This window comes from Ptychodera flava (genome assembly GCF_041260155.1).
Source record: "Ptychodera flava strain L36383 chromosome 23 unlocalized genomic scaffold, AS_Pfla_20210202 Scaffold_24__1_contigs__length_23054250_pilon, whole genome shotgun sequence".
Classification (NCBI taxonomy): Eukaryota; Metazoa; Hemichordata; class Enteropneusta; family Ptychoderidae; genus Ptychodera; species Ptychodera flava.
This window is the reverse complement of record NW_027248278.1, coordinates 3,165,962-3,191,965: the sequence shown is the minus strand read 5'-3', so window position 1 is coordinate 3,191,965 and position 26,004 is coordinate 3,165,962. Positions and strand designations below refer to the sequence as shown.

Genomic DNA, 26,004 nt, shown 5'->3' with positions numbered 1-26,004 from the left:
TCTTGAACTGGCGACACATCTCAATTCTGGGTCTTACTTCAAGGCGTATTCTCAGAGAATTTTGAAAATTTGACAGAAAAATGAACGATTTGGTATTTATCATCCTTAATGAGCGTCCGAGTTACTCAAATGAGTAATTTTCACCGGGGCTCGATAATTAACAAGTCACAAAACTGGCAAAAGTAAATAAATAAGATTACAGCGGAATGTTCTTTTTTTATTTTTTTATTTATTTAGTATAAATTAATAATAAGTATTTAGTAATTAGTATTTAGTATTAAAGACACAAGTACTTGTTCAAATCATCAACAGTGCCCATTGGCTGTAGAACTAATACGTAGCTTAAACAGCTACAAAATATGTACATAATTGCATTCATTCTTCAGTGGACAGTCTTGAAACAGCTACCAATACATTGCAAACAACATACAATACATGTATATCTCAATCTACACTACAATGTATATTTCAATCTACACTACCATGTATATCTCAAGCTACACTTATGTTCAATATGATGAAATCTGAATGAAAGACAGAGTGTGCCTCAGGGACAGATATTTGTATCTCAAATTCCTACAATACTTTTCTGGTCTAATGCTTTAGGGACCTCATTTTGAAGCTCTTTAACCATCTTAGTTTGTAACAATCAACAATTTACAGTAATTTTTTCCCCTTTGAGTTTAACACAGCCTCACAAGGATGGCAGCCATTTGAATTTCAAATATTGTTAACTATTAGGTAATTTGTTTCTCTAATACCAAAATTTGCATGGTGACCTGGATTTTTATTTTTGATTTGGTACGAGCGTGGTTGAAAGATTCCTACAAGAAGTTTTGTGAAAAAGTTTAAGTCTTTCACTTTTGAGGCACATACTACCATAAGTTTGGATTTGAAAGTGCATCAACTTACACACTCAAGTTGGCAATATATACACAAATGGGGAAAAGGTACCTGGTTTCAAGGTGATAGGAAAAGATATGATTGAAGAAAGTAACAGTACTTCTATGATAAATTTTGTAAAGAAATACAGTAAAACCTGTCCTGACAAACACCTGTCTGATCTGCACACCTATCTATCACAGATGTATCTAAAGCAATCCTACCTGCCATATCTGAAAGTGGCATCGTCATTTCGTAACACTGTTTATACATCTTATTTTAATGTGAACACTCCCATATTTGACCCCGAAATCGTGGGTGGATCTTGTGAATTGGAAGGGAAAAGTGCAACTGCCAGAATCCAACGTCTTTAACCTTCTCAAGGCTAAACCCCTAGATATAGGGTTTGCTCTGGTAAATTAACAGAGAGTCAGGCCTGAAAGGGTCAATACTACTATGTTCAATTTTTGAGTGAATTCATCCAAAATATGTGTTGAAGTACAGGAGTTTGAGGTGAGCTGAAAGAGGCATCATTATATCCACACAGAGCAAGGCGCTTGCAATTGACATGTCTTACACTCAAAAATGTGACAGGATTTTTATTTAACACATTTGCAAGATCTGTGCTTAAGAGCAAATATAGAACGATAGAGTGTTAGAATTAAAATAACATGTTTAAAAGATTTTCCAAAAGGACAATGCCACTTTAAGAACACCTTTCTGTTTAGGATACTGGCTATACCTGCAAGGTCCAATATAGACAGGTTTCATTGCGTTTGTAAAATGTAATGACAAACAAATCATATGTATGAAAGGAGAATTTACAAAATGCACAAAAAAAAATATTAAATTTTGGAATTGTAAAGTTTCATAGAAATGAGCTTGAACATGCATTCAAATTCATCAAGCATGACACATTTCAAGCACAGACGCATGGAAATAGAGACACTCATTAACCTAATACGACATTGTGATGACAAGAAGTCGGATGTTACAATGGCTTGTGTCTCAATCTCTGACTTGTATGAAATTGTGGCGAGGCAGGCTTTGTGAGCGGTTTTGTACTTGGCTCAACTTCCATAGGTTTGAAATGTTTGATGGGATTACTTTTGGGGACCATCCCAGCTCGGAGCTTGGCGATGGCATCAGCCTCAATTTCTGATTCCTCCTTCTGGCGCCTGACCTTCTCAGCTTCAAGTTTTTGCTCTTTGTGTTTCTTGTATTGTTCAAACTGCTCTCTTTGCTGTGACCTCTTGTCTGTGTTCAGAGAGATAAAAACAAGGTAGTGCTGTAAATTTTCATGTTTTGTACATCTTTCACTTTCAAGTTGACATTTCAAACTTGCAATTACAGCATTAGTTGGATTGCAAAATGAAAACTGTTCCGACCATGCCAAGGGAAGGGTATGTACCATGTTAAACCTCTTGTGACTGCTTCATCTTATCCAAGGCAGTATGGACATAAAATTTCTGCCAATGTTAACAAGTTTGCTATACATCACTGCTACATTACGGCAATTATGCATGATAGTGCAATTTGATCTGTCTGTGAAAATATCATTATAAAATAAGCTCTGACACGACAAAATATATGGCATGTTCACAAAATGAAATTAATTCTCACAAACGTTTTTAGAAATGAGTTGACTTCATCAGCTGCTTGTGAAAATGGCTGTCTCCTCTTTGGATTTCAAGGCTAAAGATATATTCCTATTTCTGTCCAACAAACAACAATCCCGCATGGAGAAGTGCTTTGCAGATAAATTATATGCTTTGAAAGGTGCAAATACCACAGGGCTTCTCGAAAAGATCTTCCCCCATGGGTACAGCTGTATATTTGTTAATTACTAGGGAAACCAGGAAGACAAAGACATGAAAATCACGGGGTTGAACAAAGACACCTACCTGTTAATGGTTTGTGTCCCTTTTCTGGCACAAATGGTTTAGTATAGAGGACCTTGGGGGGCTGCGCCTTAAATGCACTAGCCTTGGCACGCTGATTTTTCTGTTCATCCTCAATCTGGAGGGAAGAAAATAAAATAAAACCCACAGATGACGGTAATCCACATCTAAAATATGAAGAAAATGCATCCTCTTTCTGCCAGGCTCCATAGACAAACCATAGAATACCACTTGGGAGAAAGAAGATTAACATGCAATGATATATGCCAATGAATCTTTGAAGACATACAAGATGAAAATTTGTGTCAGATTTTGCACTATGGTCAAAAAAGTACTATTGCACAGATATTCTTTGTTCAAAACACTTCTTCAGTGCTAATTGAACACTTCTGTTGTGTAGGAAAATAGCACTATTATGTTAAGTATCAACCAGAAAAAGAATAAAGAAGATAAAGAACATCACTATTTGCAATATTGTTTTTTGTTTTGTTTTGTTTTTTGGGGGATGTTTGTTTGTTTGAGTTTTCTTTCGGAGGGTGGGGGTGGGTTGTGTGTGTCTAGGGAATGGATAGGATGGGGATGATGGTTGTGGCTTTGTTTCTCCGGCTAGGCTTCCAAATCATGCAAACATCCAAATTTCCTGAGAAATCTGGTAATCAATAACTCCTGTAAAATCCTAACACAGGAATGAGCAATTTTTACAGCACAAATGTTACATTCTGCAGGGACATGGTCATGGAACTCAAAATACTTTGCCACATTTGCCAGTAAATGTTTCAAACTAGGTGCATACAGAAAACGCTACTTTAAGCTGTTATGGTCTGAGAGAAGGTCAGGACTGATAAGGTAAACATGTTTATAATTCTGCAAAGGACTTGGTGGGGTGGGGTGGGGGGGGGGGTTACAGAAGACCCTGAGACATTCAAAGTAAAGGAAAGATAACTAACCTTTTTCCTCCACTCATCAGCTGCCTTGGCTCCCTTTTCTTCCACAAGGAAATTGAATGGTTCTGGTTTGGTAGACTTTTTGGGTCTCTTCTCCGGTAAACCCTTGATTGATGGACTTGGCAGAGACTGGGCCTTGAACTGCCGTGCCTGAAATGAATCATTGAAAGAATGTATGGCTTCTCAAGTCGGCTATGTTGAGAACGTGGACGGTAACAGGAAAGGGGAACTAAAACACCAATGTTATTCAACGGTGCAAATATTTGCAAGCCATTGACCCATATATTATTGCAAAGAAATTCATTCTAAAGACTGAATATTTGTTTTTAAATATAACAGACTCCAAAGTTACTCTTTATCATTGATAACTTAAGGTAGAATGTGCCGGGGGAAAGATATTTGGACTCTCAGTTTTACAATACTGTTTTGGTTTACCGCTTGCGGGGAGCTTATTTTGAAGCTCTTGGAGTAAGAATAATTTTCATATTAACATATGAATAGATTTGCTCCCAAAAAAAGAGGGGCGGCCCTCCCCTAAAAATCCCTGTGTGGTGCGATTCCTGAATAGATTAGCTAGAAGCAACTTTCAAAGGAGTACAAAGGACTCGATACAGTAATCAATGTCAACAAGCACTCGTGTGAGAACCAGGGATTGAGGACTGCAGGCAGCATTTATATAAATTGCATATCGTAAAGTTTTACTCATTACCTTCTCTTCTTCCTCGAATACTTGTTTTATTTTCTCTTCTTTCTTTGCCAGCCTGTCCTTATCTCTCTCTTCAAAGGAGTATGGCTGCATCTCTGTTGTCTTGTGACTCAGTTTTGGTGCAAACGGTATACCTGGCAGTGGGGCTGGTCTGGCAAATTTGGGTTTGACTTCTTCTTCCTGTGTATTCAAGGGGTGAAAAATCACTGCATGAAAACTTGAGTCTCACAGTCATTAAAATGTGCCGGGGGAAAGATATTTGGACTCTCAGTTTTACAATACTGTTCTGGTTTACCGCTTGCGGGGAGCTTATTTTGAAGCTCTTGGAGTAAGAATAATTTTCATATTAACATATGAATAGATTTGCTCCCACAAAAAAGAGGGGTGGCCCTCCCCTAAAAATCCCTGTGTGGTGCGATTCCTGAATAGATTAGCTAGAAGCAACTTTCAAAGGAGTACAAAGGACTCGATACAGTAATCAATGTCAACAAGCACTCGTGTGAGAACCAGGGATTGAGGACTGCAGGCAGCATTTATATAAATTGCATATCGTAAAGTTTTACTCATTACCTTCTCTTCTTCCTCGAATACTTGTTTTATTTTCTCTTCTTTCTTTGCCAGCCTGTCCTTATCTCTCTCTTCAAAGGAGAATGGCTGCATCTCTGTTGTCTTGTGACTCAGTTTTGGTGCAAACGGTATACCTGGCTGTGGGGCTGGTCTGGCAAATTTGGGTTTGACTTCTTCTTCCTGTGTATTCAAGGGGTGAAAAATCACTGCATGAAAACTTGAGTCTCACAGTCATTAAAAAACATACCAATAATAAAAGGGACTGAGCATACAGTCAGGGTTTTTTTCTATAATGTGCAGCTGCACAAATTGTGAGTTACATAGTCCGCCCCAAAAGTTACCCAAAGAAAACCATAGACCCTTAAACACAGACCGCATACAGCAAGCAAAAAAGGTCTGTCTATACATGTGATAGTGACCCAAGAGTCGTAACCTGTGAATTTGTTATTCTTTCTGGTGATATCACTCCCTCTGAAACTGTTACAGTCAAAATTAATGCCTGTCATTCTGCTTTGGTAACATCATATGCGACTTGGAGGAGGATCAGCCAATAAAATTAATTGTTACTTTCTATATACATTTGTACAAGTATGACTGGTTTACCCTCTGATGAGTTCACAGACCCTGTAGGCAGTGTTTCAGCCATCGTGCTGCATTGCGACATTTGATGCAATTTTTTTGCTTTGTCCTGATAAAATAACTGTTGTGGGTCACCATGACGCAATCTGAGTAGGCCATATTTTAGTGGCTATTGAATTTTTAGACAGTGCCTCCTGGACAGAAAACTACACCTAACAATAAAATGTTGTAAAATGTTGAAACAGTTACCCTCCTTCCTACAAAGTTGCAATGTATTGAAACAGTTTACTCTCCTTTCTACAAAGTTACAAATTCCCTGGTACGTAAAACATAAAACAAACGTTGCTGTTCGATACTACAATACATGACCGATGTACAACGTCCATGACTACACTGAGGCTTGGTTTTGCCTAGGTGAGTGCCGTGCACCAGTCGCCCTTGAGTTCAAGTTTTAACTACATTTATTGCTTGCATCAAAATTTGGCCTGCAGCTACTCAGTTTGATAGTAAAAACCATAATTTCTAAGGAAACTTTCACAAACAGAGTCATTGTACAAGTGAAAAGGAGAAAAACTGAGGTTTTCTGAAAGGTTAAATCTGGGTCATCTCACGTGATGTCATGAATGAAGACCCCTTAAGTACACAATTATGGGTCAAAAGAAACCACCTAGAGAGGGCCAATAGGTACAATCTTATGTTAAAAAGAAATTTCTTGGTGACTTCCAATTAAATGACATTTAGCTTGACTGTCAGTTTTAAATTATACTTTATTAAGAGTCATGGCAAAGGAAATTGTCAACAGTACTTGCAGTAAGCATATTCATTTCCAAATCTTCACATTTGAGAGCTGCAATTTTGCATGGTAAGGGAGGAGGTCATTTTCAAACAGGCGGTACCTCGCGCGGAGTCCGCGGTGTCCCTCTTACCCTGCCGGGACGTGAGGTAAAGCAGTTAGCGCCTTTTAATGAGTTCGCATGCATAAATTGTCCCGCGGAAAACCGCACCGTTTGGCACGTCATTTAAGCTTGTGACGTAGTCTTCTGATCTTGCCGACAGTAACGCTGATGTGTGACAAGTCCAGCGAAGGAGCAAGGACTCGCACACGGTCATCTGACAGTGTTCAACTTGTCATATCAGTAATGGCTTTTACCGGGGTCTGAAGAGGTCGACCGCAATTTAGGTTGAGTGACATTACTGTCTATTGTTGAACGAATCAGATTGCATGTCCTCCTGGGATCCTAAAACGGTCATCTGGCACTTCCTCAAACGCGTTCTTAAATTAGAAATCGCGCTCGGGACTTTTCAATGCGTACTGTCTGTCGAAGTGACCTAGAAAAATTGCAACAAACACGCACACAAAAATGTGCAAAAAAACTTCTGCAACAATGTAGCATTGCATGTACAGATATGGTGATCCAAGGGCATGCGGAAGTCTTTAATGTAAATATTTTCGGTTCCACCAATCAGTCTGCCACAGAACCCCTGCTTTGGGGGTGTGTCCGGTACCAGCAATTTGATTGGATCTAAAGCAATGACATCATGCACGGTACTTCTCATTATGAAAGGGGGATATTGCCAGTTACGTGTGATCCAAAAAAAATTATTAAGTGCTTCTAAACTATATTATTTCTTGCCTTCTCAGCTGCTAATTTATCTAAAGCTCCTACTAAGTAATTGAATCACAAATATTAGAAATATCTGTGCAATTACAAGCCAACCGTACTCACATTAGCATTCGCTTCGTCCCCACAATAAAAATGGTTTCCGCCAGCGCAGACTGTGGCGATGACCCGAATGACCCAAGCGCGTTCGATATACGCCACAAGTACCGCTGCGATATCACAGCTAGACAGCAACAATGAACTAAATTCAAATAGGTAGCGTTTCAGATGGCCACATGCCCAATCAATGATCACCGCAATTATCAATGCCCTCGAAAGCAACTGTGTTGTCTTTTTGCACGTTTCGCTCACAGACTTACCAGAATAAGTGATACAATATAATTTTCGTTGAAAGAAGTATTTTGTGATCGCCACTGTTGCCAAAGGCTTTTGACGCGTTTGCTAACAATGAACTGTATCAAATTATATCACAGCGTCTGGCATGGCCATGCGTCATAAACTCAGAGCTAAGTAATCATACAAAGCGTTCACCTACTGACTAATTATCCACTGTAAAATATACAATATTTCACCGACTTTTCAACACACTGTTTAACGTGATAACCTATGATTATTAATTGAAAAAGACGATGAAAATACTCCGACTCGGCATGAAGGTATTTAATCAGTACCAGTCACTCACCAACTGGACTAGTTTGGCACCCGGTGGCACTACTAAAGCGTTCACGAACAAACAGGAGCCTACGTTATGTAGATATAATTCATGCAAAAACATCAAAACTTTCAGAATACAGTATTGAAAGTGATTTCTACAATAAAATGAAAACAGCAATGAAATATTCAGCAGAGATGAAGACGAGCTGGTGTTTCGTTCAGGGCTACTTGCGCGTAAATGATGAGTGACCTTGGTTAGTAATATATTCATTCACGTCGCCTTGTGTCAATAATGAAAGTAGCTGGCCAATGGCGGTAGCCAAAATATGTCATGTGACATTATTGTTGGGCGTGTCCTTAGGACATGCCAGAATTTCCCGCCAAATGCAATATGCCAAAAAAGAAGCATGTTCTGCCCATTTTACCTTATATAGAGGGTGATTATGCAAAATTTGAGTGTCAGAGTTCAGTTGGAGGAGACCAGACTGTGTTGCATATGCTATGATTGGATAGAACGGTGTTTACTGCCCTCAATTTGAGGAATTTGACATGTGTCACTTTACAATTTTATGACTGTCATCATGATCCGATGACGTTCTAAAGTTTGACTAGGGTACAGCCTAGATATTGATGGGCAGCTTGAAAGAGCATGTTGTCCGGACTAACCCATTGGAAATTCAACGGCATTGCGGTGTGTGGTTTCGTATTTCAGTGGTGTGTTGAAGTGGTTGAAATTGTACAGAATTTTACGTTTTTACTCGAAATTCAAGTGTCTTCAAACCAGTCGTCGCGTCAGAATTCCACCCAATTTTACAACGTAGGTTTTTAATGTCAACGGTATTACACGCTGATGACAATATTGTGCGTATTTCATTTTTGGACACAAAATGTACATGCTTGCAAAAATGCCTTTAAAACCTGTAAAAAGTAGCGTTATGCTGTTTCACTTCAAAATGTACTTAATTTCAAAATGTTTTTTGGAACACAGTGTTAAAATTGTGGAATTTTTAGCTTACATATGTTATTGCAGAATACCTAATCTTTCTTACAAGTTATTTCATGTGATTATGTGCATCGGAACAGAAACTGTGGTATTTTTACCAAAACTGTAACATCGTTATGTTTTTGTGTTTTATGACCATAAGTACATATACCTTTATTTTATATGTAGAAAAATGGATAAAATATTGTAATATTGAATTTAATTCCAACCTCAACATCCATGGCAAGCATTTTATACACCAAAATTAAATAAATTGCATATTGTATTGTTTTGTGAATAAATGAAAATGGAGATCGTTGTGGTCGGAATTTCTTGTAGCGTCCGTGACACACTCATATCTTAAGGACAACAGGAGTTATAAAAGATCTGATGTCACAGGCCTAAGTGTCAATAGGTGCCTACCTTAAATAAACAAATTATATAATTACTGTCCCTTGCATTAACTATTAATATTCCAAAATATGGAAATGTAGCATCCGTGACGGTGTAGCGTCCGTGACGGTTTTACTACATATTAATAATTAATAACTATTTAAAACATTTTAAAGCAGTTAATCCACTGAAAATATAAATACTAGTGTGTATTGTGTGTACATACATGGAGTTGGGTTACAAAATGTCTTCAAGGCATAAAATTGTAAATTTGCACAAAATTGATTTTTTAAAAGTAATAAAACAATCAAAAAGTTATGTTGAGCCTCAACTGTAACACTTAGATTGGTGTTTTTTAAGAATGCAGTAATTATATTGAATATGTTATTAGAATTCTAGTGAAAAGAACAATGAATTCTGTGCTGTATATGCATTTATTATTGTGTATTCCATTTCAATTCATTATGTCACGGATGCTACAATAAAATGCAAACATTGTTTTTCAGATTATAAGCCAATCTAAATGTGAAATAACCATCACATTTTATTGTTTTCTTATCACATTTTGAATTTTAAAAAATCAAGGGGGTAAGAAATGACATTTGTGTCAACTCTGTCTCCACCACTTTCACATATTATGAAGGCAGAGAGTACGAACGTAAAGTTGGCGTCATCCTCATCCTCATCCTCAGGTGACCTTTCTAGCTGACGCTAAAATGACGCTACTCAGCATCAGCTTCAGCGTCATATCCGAAGATTGCGGAGGTTACGCTACCCGATGATGGATAAATGATAAAATTTGCCCATAACTTAAGAAAATAACAACTCCATTCTTTCTCAACTTTCTTTTGAATCCTAAAACTGGTTCGCAGGTAATATTTTACCGTTAGAATATCTCATATGGACTAGTTTTTTGGAAATGTTCGTAATTTTCAGTCCATGGATCCGCGGATGTGTTTGTTGGTATCCTCTTAACTCTTGCGTTAAGATTTTCCAAAAATTGGTGCAAAAAAGGTAAACATGGTCCGAAATGTGTAAAAATTGCCACCATGAGAGGTGATATGAAAGCCCTAATTATTCAAGGACATATAAAACAATTAACTTGTATAACTATGACTTGAGGCCTGAAAAGTCAATATATTACATAAAACCTTTGAACTTTAAGGAAATTAAGGGCTAAGAATGTTGCGTTATAACTACAACGTGAGAAACGGATATTGAGAGGAGAGGTAACTAAATATTATGAAATGCAAATCCCACATTTACAGTGATATGAAACTTGGAGCATATTTTTAAAGTCGTTTTTACACTTATCATTCCATCAGATGCATTCGGGAATAATAAGATCTGACGCCGGTGGAGCTGACACTGTAGCGTCATCCTCATCCTCATTTTCGCGTGACCTCTGAGGCTGAGGATGAGGATGAGTATGACGCCAACTTTACGCTCGTCAGAGAGTACAGATATATTATAGAACAGAGGTCAAAGGTTGGCAGACTACGTCTCTGATCTCCAGCCTCACCTAGGTGTGTGTGCGCCCCATCCTGACAGGTGTTAGAACAGCTGCAAGCCATTTGGATTTCTGGGGTGGTGTGTCAGATACATTGTAGCAAATTTTATTGTGGGACACAGGTCAAAGTTTAACAACCTGTCCCTCTAGCCTGATCTAGGTGTCTAGTTTTATCTTGGTTTTACACTTTAAGTAAGGCACAAGCAATGTTAACTTCTGTGTTTTTTGACGTATTGAAAGTTTATTACTGGTATAGACATTTTTCACATACTCCAACTGATTTTTGCAGTAGTTGCTATAGCTTTCTTGTTCAATTTAAAGAAATTGTCAATGTTTTGACACAATTTTCACAATTTAAATGTTTGATAGAGAAAGGTTTTGGAGAAAAGAGAAAGAAAAAACCAGATTGTTGATTGCTTTTTATATTTCAAATTGACCTAACTTTCAAGTTTGATTTTGGTAGCGTCCGTGACAAAATTACATGTCATACTAAACAGAAAATAATTTAGAAAGAAGTTCATTTTAATTACACTGAATGGTATTAATATTGTTGCTATAGCATGGTTAATTCATGACAATAAAACTTTTTAAATACAACATACCAGCGGAAGGACATAGAGGAGTTGAAAGTCCTATTAAAAAATATGATCAATATTGTTGTATTTCTCACTAAACTTGAGGTTGTGTTTATTCATGGAAAAATTAAGTAAATCATACTAAGTATAGCTTATTTTAATGCCAATATGCATCTTTTATATTGTAATAACATAAGAAAGCATTAACAAATCATTGTTTAAAATTTTATTATGACATTTGTGTTTCATGTACAACATTTCTGTAGCGTCCGTGACACTGTGTCAACCATATAAAACAACGTGCACTGTGGTAAAACTAATGACGTTTGCTTCACCAAATTTTAGGAAGATATGCCCATACCATAACCTTTCAACATATTATTTAACTGGACAGTTATCATGAACTTGAAATTTTGACCTAAGTGACACACTCTAGCGCACCCTGATTGTGACTGACCCGACTGCAAGTTTCATGTTGACACAATTTTGCACAACACCATTGGCCTATAATATACTGTACTTTACCGTCAATGCACTCATCTGACTTGCCTATTGAACACCAAATATAGTACCAGGTCATAACGATACATAATGACACTGTACTGTGTTGTTTTATTGAAATACATCACATGTCCCCCAAAAATTTAATTTGTCCCCCATTCAGGCCTACTATGGGTCACTGTGTCCTCATGCTAGCAAAAGCTGGCTGAAACACTGTGTAGGTATAGATTTTCTGGAGTGTAAAAAAGTTTGACATAAATTTGCAATTTTTACCATGATTACTATCTATTGTGTTTAACAAGGGACGTATTGTGCCATCATTAACTTTGCAATAGTAACTGTACCGCCCAACTTCCGATATTGTAAGCTGAAAACCAGCGTTACTTCTAAAAACGGGTAAATTTTGCACAGTTATTGACACAGAGGGCGCCTTTCTAAGATTCAATCCCAGCATTCTTTGCGAATGTTCTCGTTCATATGCACGACAGTTCTCTCTCTTCTTTTAATTTTTAGGCGTGATAAGAAATTTTGTATCAGCGACAGGGTGGATAATAATAATTACTCGCTAATAAAAAAGATATATTTTATTAATGGCAATGTTATAAAATAATAGAGAGCACGTTTCGAATTTGTTTATTTACGAGCACTCAAAAAAACATGGCGGCGCCCACGAAAGAAGGGTAAACTTCCGGTTACGCGCATAGTATATTATGAATACGCACATGCGTGGTCAGTAAGCCCAAAGAAAAGTATGATGACATGTTACAATGGCCAAACAAATTTATGTGAGATGAATGGAAAGAGTTCCTAGTGGGTTTTAATTTTTCCCTCCAAAATTTTAGTGCAACATTTTACCAATTTTTATGAATTTTTCTGTAATTTTTTTGATAATTTTGAACCAGATGGTCATTACATTTTATCGGCTACAGTTTCTTATCAAAATTTTGGCAAAAATCTTTAAAAATTTGACTGGGATATATTTTTTAAAAGGCGACAAAAATTGACTTTGGCGCTCAAAGGGTTAATAAACAGAGATTAATTTTTCTTCATCACTCAGCAATACTCAGTAAAATCTGATTGGGTCATTTCCTTTTCCCCTCTTTCAACTCTTTTATATTCTCTTTCATATTTTCAGTACGTAATTAGTGACATGCTATAAAGTGACATCCTTGCTCATATGAGATCTTGTTGGTCTTACACTGTTATTGAGTTATTATACAATGCAGAATCTGGGTACGTCACAGACAGTATCAAAGTGCATTATACAAATACTGTGTAACACAACAAGATGGCATTATCAATATCAATGTCGCAGTCAGAAAAATGTAACAACTTTGCTGGTTATTGAACCCCTCTTTTTTGAGAGTGGGGATTTAGCCGAGCGGTTCTGTCTGTTGCCTCTCCGCTAGGCGACTGATGCAGTATGTTGTGAGTTCAAACCCGAATGAAAACTACCCATATCCATAATCATTGCGACTTTGAAGGGAGATACAATTGATTGCAGCTATTGTAAGTGGATGCACTGAATGAAAAGTTCAATTTACAATCAAGGAAATTATTTTGTGTATGTCACCATTAGAGACTGTTATGCGCCCTTTTCACAGCCATCTGGCCAATCTTGAGAAAAGCGCTGTCCACTTTCAGAGATTTCAGCAGAAAACCAAAACTCTCTTTTAACATAATATGTTAGAGATATGCACACTCTTGTGTGGTTCGTGTAAATCGGACTTACCACAGGTTTTTCTAGTATATGAGTGGGAACAGTTCTTGGGTGGAATTCATACTTCTCTTCCTTCTTCTGCTTGCTGGCTTCTCTGATCTGAGTTCTGTGGTCTGTTTCAAGGTCAAAACCAACAGCTTCTGTGCACTGCTTCTTGGCAACGTTCTTGGGGTTGATGGGGTTTGCCTTCAACTTGTAGCTGAGAAAAGAGAAATGTAAAGTTAAGTCTTTTATGTCAACCTAGCACAATTAAGATACTTCTTACAGTAACTTAACAAATGGGATAAAAAACATGAGACTCACTCAAGTGTCATGTAATTCTTCCCAAGGAGAACAACAAAGAAAAGAATTTAACTTAATTTAATTTTAAAGATTCTGTATTTTCTTGATAAACATAACATAATATATGATCACCAGTATGGTTTCCGTACACGTTATAGTACTAAACTTTCACTAATCAGCCTATCCCAGTATCTCCTTGATGAAATTGACAAAGGAAATCCCACCTTAGGTTTATTTATAGACTTCTCAAAAGCCTTTGACACAATCACAATATTTTGCTCTCCAAATTAGAGTATTACGGTGTCAGAGGTTTACCTCGTCAATGGATTCAAAGTTATTTGTCTTCCAGGAGTCAGTTTGTTAGCATCAACGGTGTACAGTCTCATACTATGAATATAAATTGCGGTGTTCCCCAAGGTTCGATTTTAGGGCCAACTCTTTTTCTCATTTACATAAATGATATCCCCAAGTCGTCTGACAATTTTGATTTCAGACTGTATGCAGACGATTCAAATCTCTTCCACACAATTAGACACAAGTCCAATCTCATTAATTCAACCGATGTTAATGGAAATTTAGCAAATGTGACTAACTGGTGTGATGCTAACAAACTGACCATAAACTCCACAAAAACGAACTTCACAATTATAAAAAGTAGTAGAAAAAACCTGTCATGTAATGGGTCCCTCGTTTTGAAGGATCAAATAATTGATAAAGTTGATTGCCTCTCCGCTTTCGCTTCTTGCGTGAATCAGTGACATTAGATGGCTTGGCTTGTACTTGTTTCTCTAACACCAAATGTCTGAACAAAAGTTTAAAACTTACATTTTGGTAATTACTTGACTAAAAAACCCTGATTATTATTTTTTACAACAACTTACTTCTTCATTTCCTGGACTTCCATCTCTTCTTCAGCCGCACTGACTGCGGTAACAGCTCTCTTCTGTGGCGTGTTCCCTGAAACATGCAAAGAATATAAAGTTACAATAAAATGAAAGTGCAATCAAGCCTTTGGTTTATACCTCAAAGAACATACAACAGGCGACATGATTTCAAGATCTTTAAATCATCTTCTGACCGTTCAACTGCCTCTGATGAATTTGTACACTGCATTAGGTTAATTCCTTCAGCATGTAGGGCCATTGCAGCAAAACGTTGCTGTACTTGAGTTTTCTTTTTCTCATGAAAAATATGAAATAGTTCTTGAAACAAATCTTCATCTGAAATAATGTATATTCATAATAGGATAATGTGTAATATAACTGCTGTTCTCTACACATAGGTTTGTACATTTGTAAGAGCAGTTGGTATTTTTTCATGTCACTCTGTAATGACATGACATGACACTGTCTGACCAAAGTTTTGAAATTTACAACAGTGGAAAAGTAACTCACCTCTGCTTCTTGGCTTCAGGCGGAATCTGTCTGGTGTTGGTTCCTCCTGTGTTTCATCATGCTTTCGCTTCTTGCGTGAATCAGTGACATTAGATGGCTTGGCAACAGTTGATCCTTTCTTAGGATCATGCTACAAAGCGAACAATTTAATCACAGGAACTATTAGTATTACAAATACAGAGTTACAGTTTACCCCAGCTAATGAGCCCTTCTATATAAAAGCCTTACAATTCCATATTAGTAATGTGCATTAAAAATGTATAGGAAACGTGTTGTTGAATATTATCAGTATTAAGTAGAAAGTATTGCACGAGGTGCAAGACAAGAATAAAGATAACTTTAAGTTTAAGCACTTTGATACTTGCGTAGGGTAGAATGTGTTTTGAAAACAGATATTCAGACTCAAAATTTTACAATTCATTCTTCTTTTGAGGTTTTTCTGATCTGCAACTTGTGCATGCTAATTTTAAAGCTCTTGGAGTAAGAAAATTTTCACCGTCTTAGGTTTCAAAAAAAGAAAATTTTATTTTTCCTTATAAAGTTAACACAGGGATGGCTGCCATTTTGAATTTCAAATATGGTAAATTTTAGGTAACTGGTTCTTCTGGTACCAAACTTTGCAAGTCGACCACCGAATTTTATTCTTGATTTGGTAAGACAATAGTCGGTAATTTTATGAGAAAAATTTGAGCAAAAGTTTAAGTCTTTCACTAGAGAAGCATTGAGATACATCAAGCACACTTCTGGATATATCCCCTTTAAATTCATTTCATTTTAAGATTTGTTTGGAATCTTGTCCCTTCCAAATAAGTTCTGTCTCATTTTGGTACAAAATATACATGTTCTTTGTTTGTTGAGCTGTGTTTTGCTATTGGTACTCGTAGTATTAGTTTGAAAAAGACAGAAAGCTTTAATAGAAAATGCTATCCACATTAAAAGAAAGGCAAAGCCTACCAGAGGTGAGCAAATCAAGAAACTGATGATCCATGGACCGAATATCAAAATACATCCACTGCACCTGTAATTTCAGTGTCATTTTTTTTTCTAATAACAATAATCCGCCGGTCCATCAGACTACCAAATCAAAACAAATAAGATTATGGGTAAAAAATTGGTGGTCGTAGACCTTGGACCACTGGATTTGCTCACCCTTTACTTGGCAATAGAACTACTAGGATATTAAGGTTCCAAGACAAGAAATGTGACCTTTTTAATCCGCCGGTCCATCAGATTACCAAATCAAAACAAATAAGATAATGGGTAAAAAATTGGTGGTCGTAGACCTTGGACCACTGGATTTGCTCACCCTTTACTTGGCAATAGAACTACTAGGATATTAAAATGATGAATAGCTTTGAACACTGAAAGATAACTTCATTGAACTTCCACCATTACCAACTATGGACAACCTGTTGATAAATCATTCAACTTACACTTACAGGAGATGGCGGGTAATGCCGCAGGGTCTCTTCAAAACTTTTGACTTTGTGGTCACTCCGTGTTTCCATTGCTTGGCCTTTGATTCTGTCGTCAGTAGCGAAATCAAACTCTGCAGGACGGGTGACGTGGATCTCTGCCCGGACAGGATGATGACCAGAATTGCTTTGTGACTTCTTCAGGGACTCTTCAGCCAGCTTCCGCTTCTTAGCTGGGTTGTGTCGGAACTCTGCTATCTTCTCCAGTTCCAGCTCCTCTGATAATTTGACTGACTGTGCACCTTGTTTGCTAAAATTGCGTTTGAAAGTATGTGTGAAAAATAAAAATATACTTTAAGAGTATGCTTTGAAGACACCTCTTTGCCAAACCAAGAAAGATTTCTCTTTAGTATGTCTTTAAATTGCTGTAAGAAATTTTAACAATTAGTGAAGAAAACATTGGCTTGGTTGACTAACTTCAAAATGGTTGATGGTAATGTAGACTGAAAGATTCAGTCAAGTGCGAGCGCTCAGGCACACTGCGACCTACGACCCTTTACTACAACTGAAGGCACGCTGATGAAATCCTGTTCTCCAACAAAATTTCGTTGGAACCAATCATATTACAGGAACTAGTTAATTGACAGTATGTAAGCAGCGTTGGAAAATACCGCCCGTCCTCCCGTCCGAGACGGGTAACTTTTCAGTCGGACGGGAAGAAAATTGTACTTCCACGTCCGTGTGTCGGGCTCTCGATAGTAGCCCATACGGCATACCCAGTAATCTCATCGATCAGCTGCTTCTAGATGTTGTGTAAAATAAACGAAATGTAGTATACCAATACGTCCAACTTCGACGCGCTTATGCTACTGAAACTGTGCAACTGTGTGACGCCGGAACGCAATTTGCAAGCAAGACATGTAAACACGGGTAAACAGGAAGTCGCTCATAATAATAAATCTCACACTAAGCGAGATTTGCGCGATATCAGCCAGTGTACATGCGTCCTCAGGGACGATATAAAGGAAAATGAGGGCAACTCCACACATCGGCTCTACCAAGATTGTTAAGTATTACGATATGGTGAACCAGATATGAACTGTAAATGCTCACGTGTTTCATTATATATTGAAGTTATGTGACTATTATTATTGAAGTTATGTTATGTTATTGAAGTTATTGAACCGTTGCCACATGTTTGCAAATTCATTGAAATTATTATGATCAACATAATGAACAATAATCACCGCCGATTAATTCTAAAAGGTCATGAAGTATACAAATATGTCATTAGCTGAAATAAAAATATTAAAGTTATTTGACTGCTCTTATTGTATCACCACTTTATATAGCAAGTGTAATTACCTTTGGCCAAGTCCTTCAAGCCATATATGCCGAGCTGTGAAAGCTCATTAGATATGCAAATTATTAATTACCTGACATGAAAATGTGAAATGACTTTCGATATTGTTTTAACCTAGTACCTGGTATAATCATCAATGTACATAACATGTTTTGCGAACTTTGATCAAGTAAATCCCGGTATATATCCCTAATAAGCAAAGTTCATTAAATATGTAAATTAGGAATTGGCTTAAGTAAAAATGCTTAATGATTGTCAATAATGTTGTATCATGGTACCTGTAATATGTGTAGCAAATTTTGTCAACTTTGGTCAAGTCAATTCAGATATATATCTCTAATTAGGAAAGATCATTAAATATGCAAATTAGGAATTGGCTGAAGAGAAAATGCTTACTGACTTTCAATAATGTTGTATTATAGTGTCTTTAATGTACATAGCAAGTTTCATCAATTTTGATCAAGTCAATTCAGATAAATATCCCTAATTATGAAAATTCATTTAATATTCAAATTAGGTTTTGGCTGAAGTAAAAATGTCTTTTGACTTTCAATAATGTTATATCACAGTATCTTTGATGTATATAGCAAGTTTCAACAACTGCAATCAAGTTAATTCAGATATATATCCCTAATTGGGAAAGTTCATTAAATATGCAAATTCAGAACTGGCTGAAGTAAAAATGCTTAATGACTTTCAAAAATGCTGTATCATAGTGGCTTCAATACATGTAGCAAGTTTCATCTACTTTGGTCCAGTCCTTTTAAATATATATCCCTAATTAACAAAGTTTATAAAATATACAAATTAGGAATTGGCTGAAGTAAAAACGCTTAATGACTTTCAATAATGTTAAATCATAGTATCTTTAATATACATACCAAGTTTGGTTGATTTTGATCGAGTCAAATCAGACATATATCCCTAGTTAGGAAAGTTCATTAAATATGCAAATTAGCATTTATCTTTCATGTCACCCCTTAATGGTTCCCACTGCTGATATATCTTGGTGTGATCAACATTTGTAGCAAATCTCATCAAATTGTGTGCAGTCATTTTTAATGTATATCCGTTTTTTCTAAAATCATTAATTATGCAAATGAGCAAAAAGTATGCAAGCCACACCCACCAAAAACTAATCAGTTCTTGCCATTTACTAACTGAACATATGTACCAGATTTGATTCTGATCTGATGAGCTGTTTTTGAGATATCGGACCAACAGACAGACAGACAGAGACAGACAGACAGACAGACAGACAGACAGACAGACACAGACGGACAGACAGACGGACAGACAGACAGACAGACATCACTGCGACATATGCTCACGTGTGTAAACACGTGAGCAAATAAAAGGGTCATTGCATTTATTTTGTGTGGAATACATGGCGAGACACCGGTGAATCGATAGTGCTTTGACCCTAGTCATGTGATCTGGGTCCCCGGTAAACCGGTTTGTTGATTGAATGATTCGTCTTAACGGTGTTTTCGGAACCAAAAACGGGGTTCCTTCATCAGTTGCTCTCTTGTTTTGTATCCCCTCCGCTTGGTTGTGTAATGAAGTCATCTTCGTCCCCGAGGAGGAGAAGCCAGATTCGTTATTGAGAGAGTTAGCCACTATTGACTGACTCTATAGTGAGCGATCCGGTGTGTGGTGTCATATTTTAATTAACATGACCCAGTATCAACCGGAGTTTCTGGACGCTTGTAAGGATTTTTGTTTTAGGGCATATTTTGAGCGTTGCTAGTGCTCGTTGTACTAATATGTACAACTTTTCTGAACTTTTAGTTTTGTATCAATTTTTCGTGGACTTTGTAATAGATTTCGGGTCGATATTGGTGCCTGCTTTCCGGTGTTTGAAAAGCATATTGTGAATGGCTGTTTTTTGGCAGTATTTTGAGAAATCTTTACCGTAGCAAATTTGTTAAAACATTTTGCATGATACCAGTACTAAACCTTATATAATCAAAATACAAGCGATACATAACCAACAGCACTGTCAGCAGAACGCTGGCTAATGTCATTCCAGAATTGGAACATTTTAATTTGCTGCGTCACACACGGTGGAATTTGACTTTAGAAATTTGTAACAATGGTTCACACTCATACTTCTCTTCAAGATCATGTGAGTGTGGGAGATTATTTCAAACTTTTGCATGGTAGATAAACTACAGTACTAACCTCAGAACCTTTGTTTCTGCATCAACAGTTGTATTGGAATTGTTGGCATTACTTCTCCAGTCTTCAAGAGATGTGAACAAATTCTTTGGTACCCTTTCCTCTGTATTTTTTTTTTGGGGGGGGAGAGGGAAAAATATCCAGGGTGCATTTAAAATCAGTGATACAAGTGGTGAAACTTTGTGATATCAGATTCAGAGTTTAAAATGCAATGTTGCTGATGAATTAATTAATAGTGTATGATATGTATTATTCGAAACAGTATTCCCTGCTTTTCCAAGCTTAAAATCATAATGTGAAAAATAGTCTTTCAGCTATATGTTGCTCATTGACTTCGTGGTCTGTCTAATTCACAGTGAGTGTGGTTGTTGATAAATGCCGATAATACTAGGCGGTCATTATGTCCAAGCGCCATTGGCGGTATTTTTTAACATAATGACCATAGGTCATTATCACATCTGGAAGTTGTGATATAGGGTTAGCTTCAACCAGTGGTGGAGAGTGTCCATTTTCCGTAAACGACAAAAAGTCAAAATCTGCTGAACAGACTGCATTGATATTTGGTAGAGATATTCAGACTAATTCTAAGGTTCCGATTCCGAAAAATGGAGCCAAACGGAGCAGCGGGGCTGTAAGATTCCTCATGTGCTATTTATAGCAATTATGCAATCTGTGTAAACAGTGCGATGAAAGTGTAACATGATTCCTTATAATGCTTTTGATGACCTTGAACTTCTTAAGTTTCAAACATTTGTCTCTTTAGTGTGCTTTCTCTGAGTACGTACAGTCTCAACTTATTCAACAGAACTTACTTACAATGTTAATTTGAAAGTTAAAATGTGCTTGGTTAATAGGATGAAACTACTGATATTAAAAGATAACCAGCTCAAGATTTTTTATAACCTGACAGATATGTGTTTTTTTATGACGTAAATCTTGATTTAAGCAAGCTTGTTTACTTTAATTAGAATGTAATTAACTCTCGTTATTTGCTATTGTAGACTAATATAGTCTGATGAAATATGCAAATCTGTATTTTTACGGAATTTTTTTCCATTTTTGGTCAGGCCATCCTGAAATGAGCTATCAAAGATGTCCACCTACATCAATACATGTGTCACAAAAGGTTATTCTCTACATAACACAGCAGAGCTCTGTCAACTGTTGAGTCGCTTGTTTTTTCAAAACCGCTGGTCAGACAGCTTTAATATTTGGTTTACATGTCCCTAGGATGACCTTAGTGAGATGATTTCATACAGTCAGGAAATGCTTAATTTTGTATCCATGTCTATAGTAGCTTCAGGGACTTTGGCCCTATGTTTTAGAATAAGTAGTGCTTATACCAGTGAGTATTGCTCGTACCTTGTGTGGTTTCTTTCTCTTCACTCACTTGTTTATCTTCGTCATCTGCTTTCATTACAGCAGTTTCAGAGTCTGTGACATTGTCTTCACTACAGGACTGACCCGATCTTTCATCTGTCATCAAGCATATTGTGAGCATATTATGAGTTACTTCTCTATTAGATATTGATGCACCAAACATCCTAGGGAACAAAGAAACTGTATATTGGATCAAAAACCATTTTCCTCCCACCTAGTACACAAGTCTTTACAAATATTCTATCACTGTAGATGCAAATATTCACTGGAGCAAGTTCTGTATTACTGTAGCAAATCCTGAACACCAACCCTTCTACAGGAAGACATTTTATGTGTATGACCATTGAGGAAGCAAACATATCTGTGAGCTATCCCCATGGTATGACCTTCAATACAGCGAAAGAGAAGGTCAAGGCTGAAAAAAAAACGTTTGTGTTTGATTGATTGATCGACTGATGATAGTTATGAATTTGTAAGCCCACAAAACATACCTTTCACAATATTGTAAGACTCTCTTCTTAGAGTCTGTCTTTTGGCAGTATCTTTTGCAGTGTTGTTTGTCATGGAAGGGATATCAAGATTATTGTTCATGTCCCCTACTTCAATACCAGAGTGTACTGAAAATCTGACAGGACCTCCATTCTCGTGATCAAAGTCTGTGTAAATGGAAAATATGCAAACATGAAGTAAAAACTTATGTCAAAGACAGGTCAACTGATGAGAATGAATGTCATCAAATTATACATTGTTTCAATTGAAGAGCTTCAAGGCTTACATATCTCTTTAGTCTGTAAAAATCATGTTTACAGTATTGAATAACAATTAATTAGAGGGACTGTGTACAAGTTGAACATTTGAAGACCCCCTGAAAAATTTAATTCTGTAAACATGATTTTTACAGACTAAAATTGCTAGGACAGACCTAGTCAAGTGGGTGCACGAGGGACCGTGGTGGGTGGAAATACATACCAGTACGATTTTTTGCTCAAGTGATACTGTCTGGCAGGTGTAGGGTTCATCTATCCATAGAGGTTTATTACCCCATGATCTATCTTTGTGCTGTGTGACTACCCCCTCGTTCAGTTGCCCCCTCTTTGCTGCAGTAGTGTAGCTCAAGGTTTTGTCTGGGGTTGTAGGGGAGGGCAAAACCTCGAGCTACTGTACCCATAACACCCCATATGGAGGGTAACTGGTCGTTTCGGCACCAAGTCGTTTCGGCATCGCAATTTCTGGCCCAAAGTCGTTTCGGCACCGCAACCCAAGACGTTTCGGCATCCCTGTTTCGATTTGTTTTCAAACTATTTAGTAATTGACTGACCAGTCATATTCGTAAGTGTGACCTTTGCGTTCTGACCAGTACTTTTATGTGCATTTGTGTGACTTTTGCCGTGCTGTTTTGGCACCGCTTTCAAACATTTGCCGTGTCGGCGGGTATTGCTGTCGATAAACTTGTGTCACAGATTTGAAAACGATATGAAGTTTTTTTTCTATCGGTCTCTTACAATGTTCTCACAAAGTGCAGCATGATGTACATGAATGTTATTTGACACTACTTTTTTAGTGCTTGGATGTGCAACATTACGCTCCAGCACTAGTTCCCTCAGATATAGATAGCCCTGAGCAGTGCCGAAACGTCTTGGGTCGCGGTGCCGAAACGACTTGGGGCCTGAAATCGAGAGGCCGAAACGTCTAGAAACCATAGCTACCTCCATAGTGACCTCCATGCTGTGCTGCAGCAAGCCCTAGCTATGCATTTGTTCAGTGTTAGAATTCGAATCACTTCTAAGAAAAAGAAGAAAATTATTCATACTGAATTTTGAAGTTTTAAGCCGTTGAGTCTCCTTCACACCTTCCTAATCAAAGTCGCTTGTGCGTAGGTAAACGGCGAACCTAACCACAATCGACTGTTCATCATAATCCTCATTACAAACAGGTCAATGAATTCATTTCAAATCCAAGGGCATTTTACAACGATCTTCCGTGGGGAAGCCGCTACACATCATGTAATTAACTTATTTCCTTTCAATTATCAGTGTTCGCGGTCAATTTTTTTTCGATGCGTTTCACGTACACAAAGGGTTGGCAAAAATGCGTATTGTCGTCATGTGAATGCGTAACAGCCGCCACTTCTGCATTCAACCCAGGGCGAAAATGAGGCAAATTAATTTTGGTTGACACAGGAAATAATTTTTCACGATAATTGAGACGTTTTTAACCCTTTTCCTGCCAAGTCCATATTTCACCATCAGGTCAAGATGGTTAAAATTAATGAAAAACAATGTATTCCATATGATGTATTTTAACATAATACTGTACATTTGAAGGCTGTTGAAAACATAATACTGTAAAGTTGATTTTTTTTTGACAAAAGATGCCATAACATACCAGGCCAAGTGGGTGTAAATACGTCAATTTTTGGCTCAATACCGCTTTTTACTGACTTGGCTGATGGGGAAGTGATACAGATATTACTGTCTGGCAGGAAAAGGGTTAAAGGGGAAGTTCACCAAGGATGATTTTTACATATGTGCTAGCTTTGTGGTCATTTACCCCGGAAAAGCTATTTTCGCCATTTATAACTCGCAAGATTTTTACAAAAACCGATAGAAATAGTACAGGAAGTTGCCCATGTAATTTGAATCATGGGAAAAAGCGCCAAGCTTGGAGCTTGCAGAATGTGTTATGGAAGGGACTATTTTCCCATGGGTATGGCATTGTCCACTCACCCATGCTTAACCAGGCTGTGCGTATTTACATAACTTTTGTTTATACTGAGTATCCTTGCATAAACGATGATTCACTTATAATAAACTGTCCACTGTCAGATTTTGTGTTGCTGTCTATTACCGTGTTACTGTGAGTGGACTATGCGTGGGGCCATACCCGTCCAGAGATGGTCCCTTCCGTATCACATTATGCAAGCTCCAAGCTTGGAGCTTTTTTCCCATGATTCAAATTACATGGGCAATTTCCTGTACTATTTTATCGTTTTTGTAAGAAATCTTGCGAGTTATAAATGGTGAAAATAGTTTTTCCTGGGTAAATGACCACAGAGCTACCACATATGTAAACATAGGGCCAAAGTCCCTGAAGCTACTATAGACATGGATATAAAATTAAGTATTTCCTTCAACTGTATGAAATTATTTCACTTAGGTCATCCTAGGGACTTGTAAACCAAATATTAAAGCTGTCTGACCAGCGGTTTTGAAAGAACTCAACAGTTGACAGAGCTCTGCTGTGTCATGTAGAGAATAACCTTTTGTGACACATGTATTGATGAAGAAGGTGGACATCTTTGATTTATATTGTAAGTGAGTTCTGTTGAATGTTAAAGTTGAGACTGTACATACTCAGAGAAAGCACACTGAAGAGACAAATGTTTGAAACTTCAGAAGTTCAAGGTCATCAAAAGCATTATAAGGAATCATGTAACTTTCATTGCACCGTTTACACAGATTGCATAATTGCTATAAATAGCACATGAGGAATCTTACAGCCCAGCTTTACCATAAAAACTCTATTACTTTGACCACTCTTTTAATTGACCACTCTATTTTTTTCCTCAAAAAGTAATTTTATTTTATCCTTACCAAGTCAACCATAAATGGAAAGTAGAACTTTCTCTATCTCTATCTCTATTGACTATTTTGAGCAATTTCTTTTAGATAACATACAGGGCACAATAAATGACGGTTCAGAATATGTCAAAGTTGGGATTCAGGAAAGTTGCCTTTACATGTTTTAATCCTCCAAGATCCTCCAAGATGCAGGGTTCTCCCCAGCCCAAAACAGCGTCGCGGCCCGCGACGCTATCGTTGAAGCCCGCAACACTTTCGATCTCACCGCGACGCTATCATTGTTACCCGCAACGCTATGAGGTTCAGCGGCAAAATGTTCACAATGGCACCTACTGGTCGACGTCCGTACGATCACACAAAAGGAAGACAGATTATTCGTAGCTTCTTTGTTTTACAATGTCACTAGTTATTACTCCTTTCAATTTGTATGAATAGTGTTAACAACAGAACAAGTTCACATGTCCCTTGTTGTGGGCCCTTGTTGTGGGCCCTGACGGTACCGGCACCGACCCATCCAAAGAAATTGTAAAGCTAAAGGACAGAAAAAATTGACAGCAAACGTCAGCGACGATTTCCGCTCTTAATTGACGAAATATTTTCAAATCAAAATCAAACTGATTACACGATCCCTAGCTACAGAAGTGGCGATTTGGTGAAATTTCTGTTTGTCTCACATCTTGAAATAAAAAGTAAAGTGGAACGAAGACATCATCTGATCATGTATGCTGCCGATCAACAGCATAGCCTAGCATAGTGAACTGTCTGTCACCGCACCGGCATGGGTTGGCTGCACGTACAAGCAACTCAACTTTCCAAGATCAAACGGTCAGTATCTTGTGAAAATAGCAACATAGCAATGAAAATTGTTATAG

At 37.4% G+C, this 26,004-nt stretch overlaps 1 protein-coding gene across 1 annotated transcript in view; it reads right to left on the bottom strand.

Moving 5' to 3' along the window:
• Nucleotides 1–207: 207 nt before the first annotated feature.
• The window catches only part of LOC139124773 (targeting protein for Xklp2 homolog), a 30,428-nt gene continuing 4,631 nt past the window's right edge, over nucleotides 208–26,004 (bottom strand). Inside the window, exons 2-13 of the mRNA XM_070690882.1 lie at nucleotides 22,043–22,207; nucleotides 21,534–21,647; nucleotides 20,175–20,274; nucleotides 16,646–16,937; nucleotides 15,213–15,342; nucleotides 14,700–14,775; nucleotides 13,549–13,735; nucleotides 5,004–5,180; nucleotides 4,437–4,613; nucleotides 3,731–3,877; nucleotides 2,787–2,901; nucleotides 208–2,139 (exon numbers count right to left, since the gene is read on the bottom strand). Of these exons, the coding sequence (XP_070546983.1) occupies nucleotides 1,874–2,139; nucleotides 2,787–2,901; nucleotides 3,731–3,877; nucleotides 4,437–4,613; nucleotides 5,004–5,180; nucleotides 13,549–13,735; nucleotides 14,700–14,775; nucleotides 15,213–15,342; nucleotides 16,646–16,937; nucleotides 20,175–20,274; nucleotides 21,534–21,647; nucleotides 22,043–22,207 (1,946 nt within the window). The 3' untranslated portion in view covers nucleotides 208–1,873. The remainder of the gene's footprint in view (nucleotides 2,140–2,786; nucleotides 2,902–3,730; nucleotides 3,878–4,436; nucleotides 4,614–5,003; nucleotides 5,181–13,548; nucleotides 13,736–14,699; nucleotides 14,776–15,212; nucleotides 15,343–16,645; nucleotides 16,938–20,174; nucleotides 20,275–21,533; nucleotides 21,648–22,042; nucleotides 22,208–26,004) is intronic.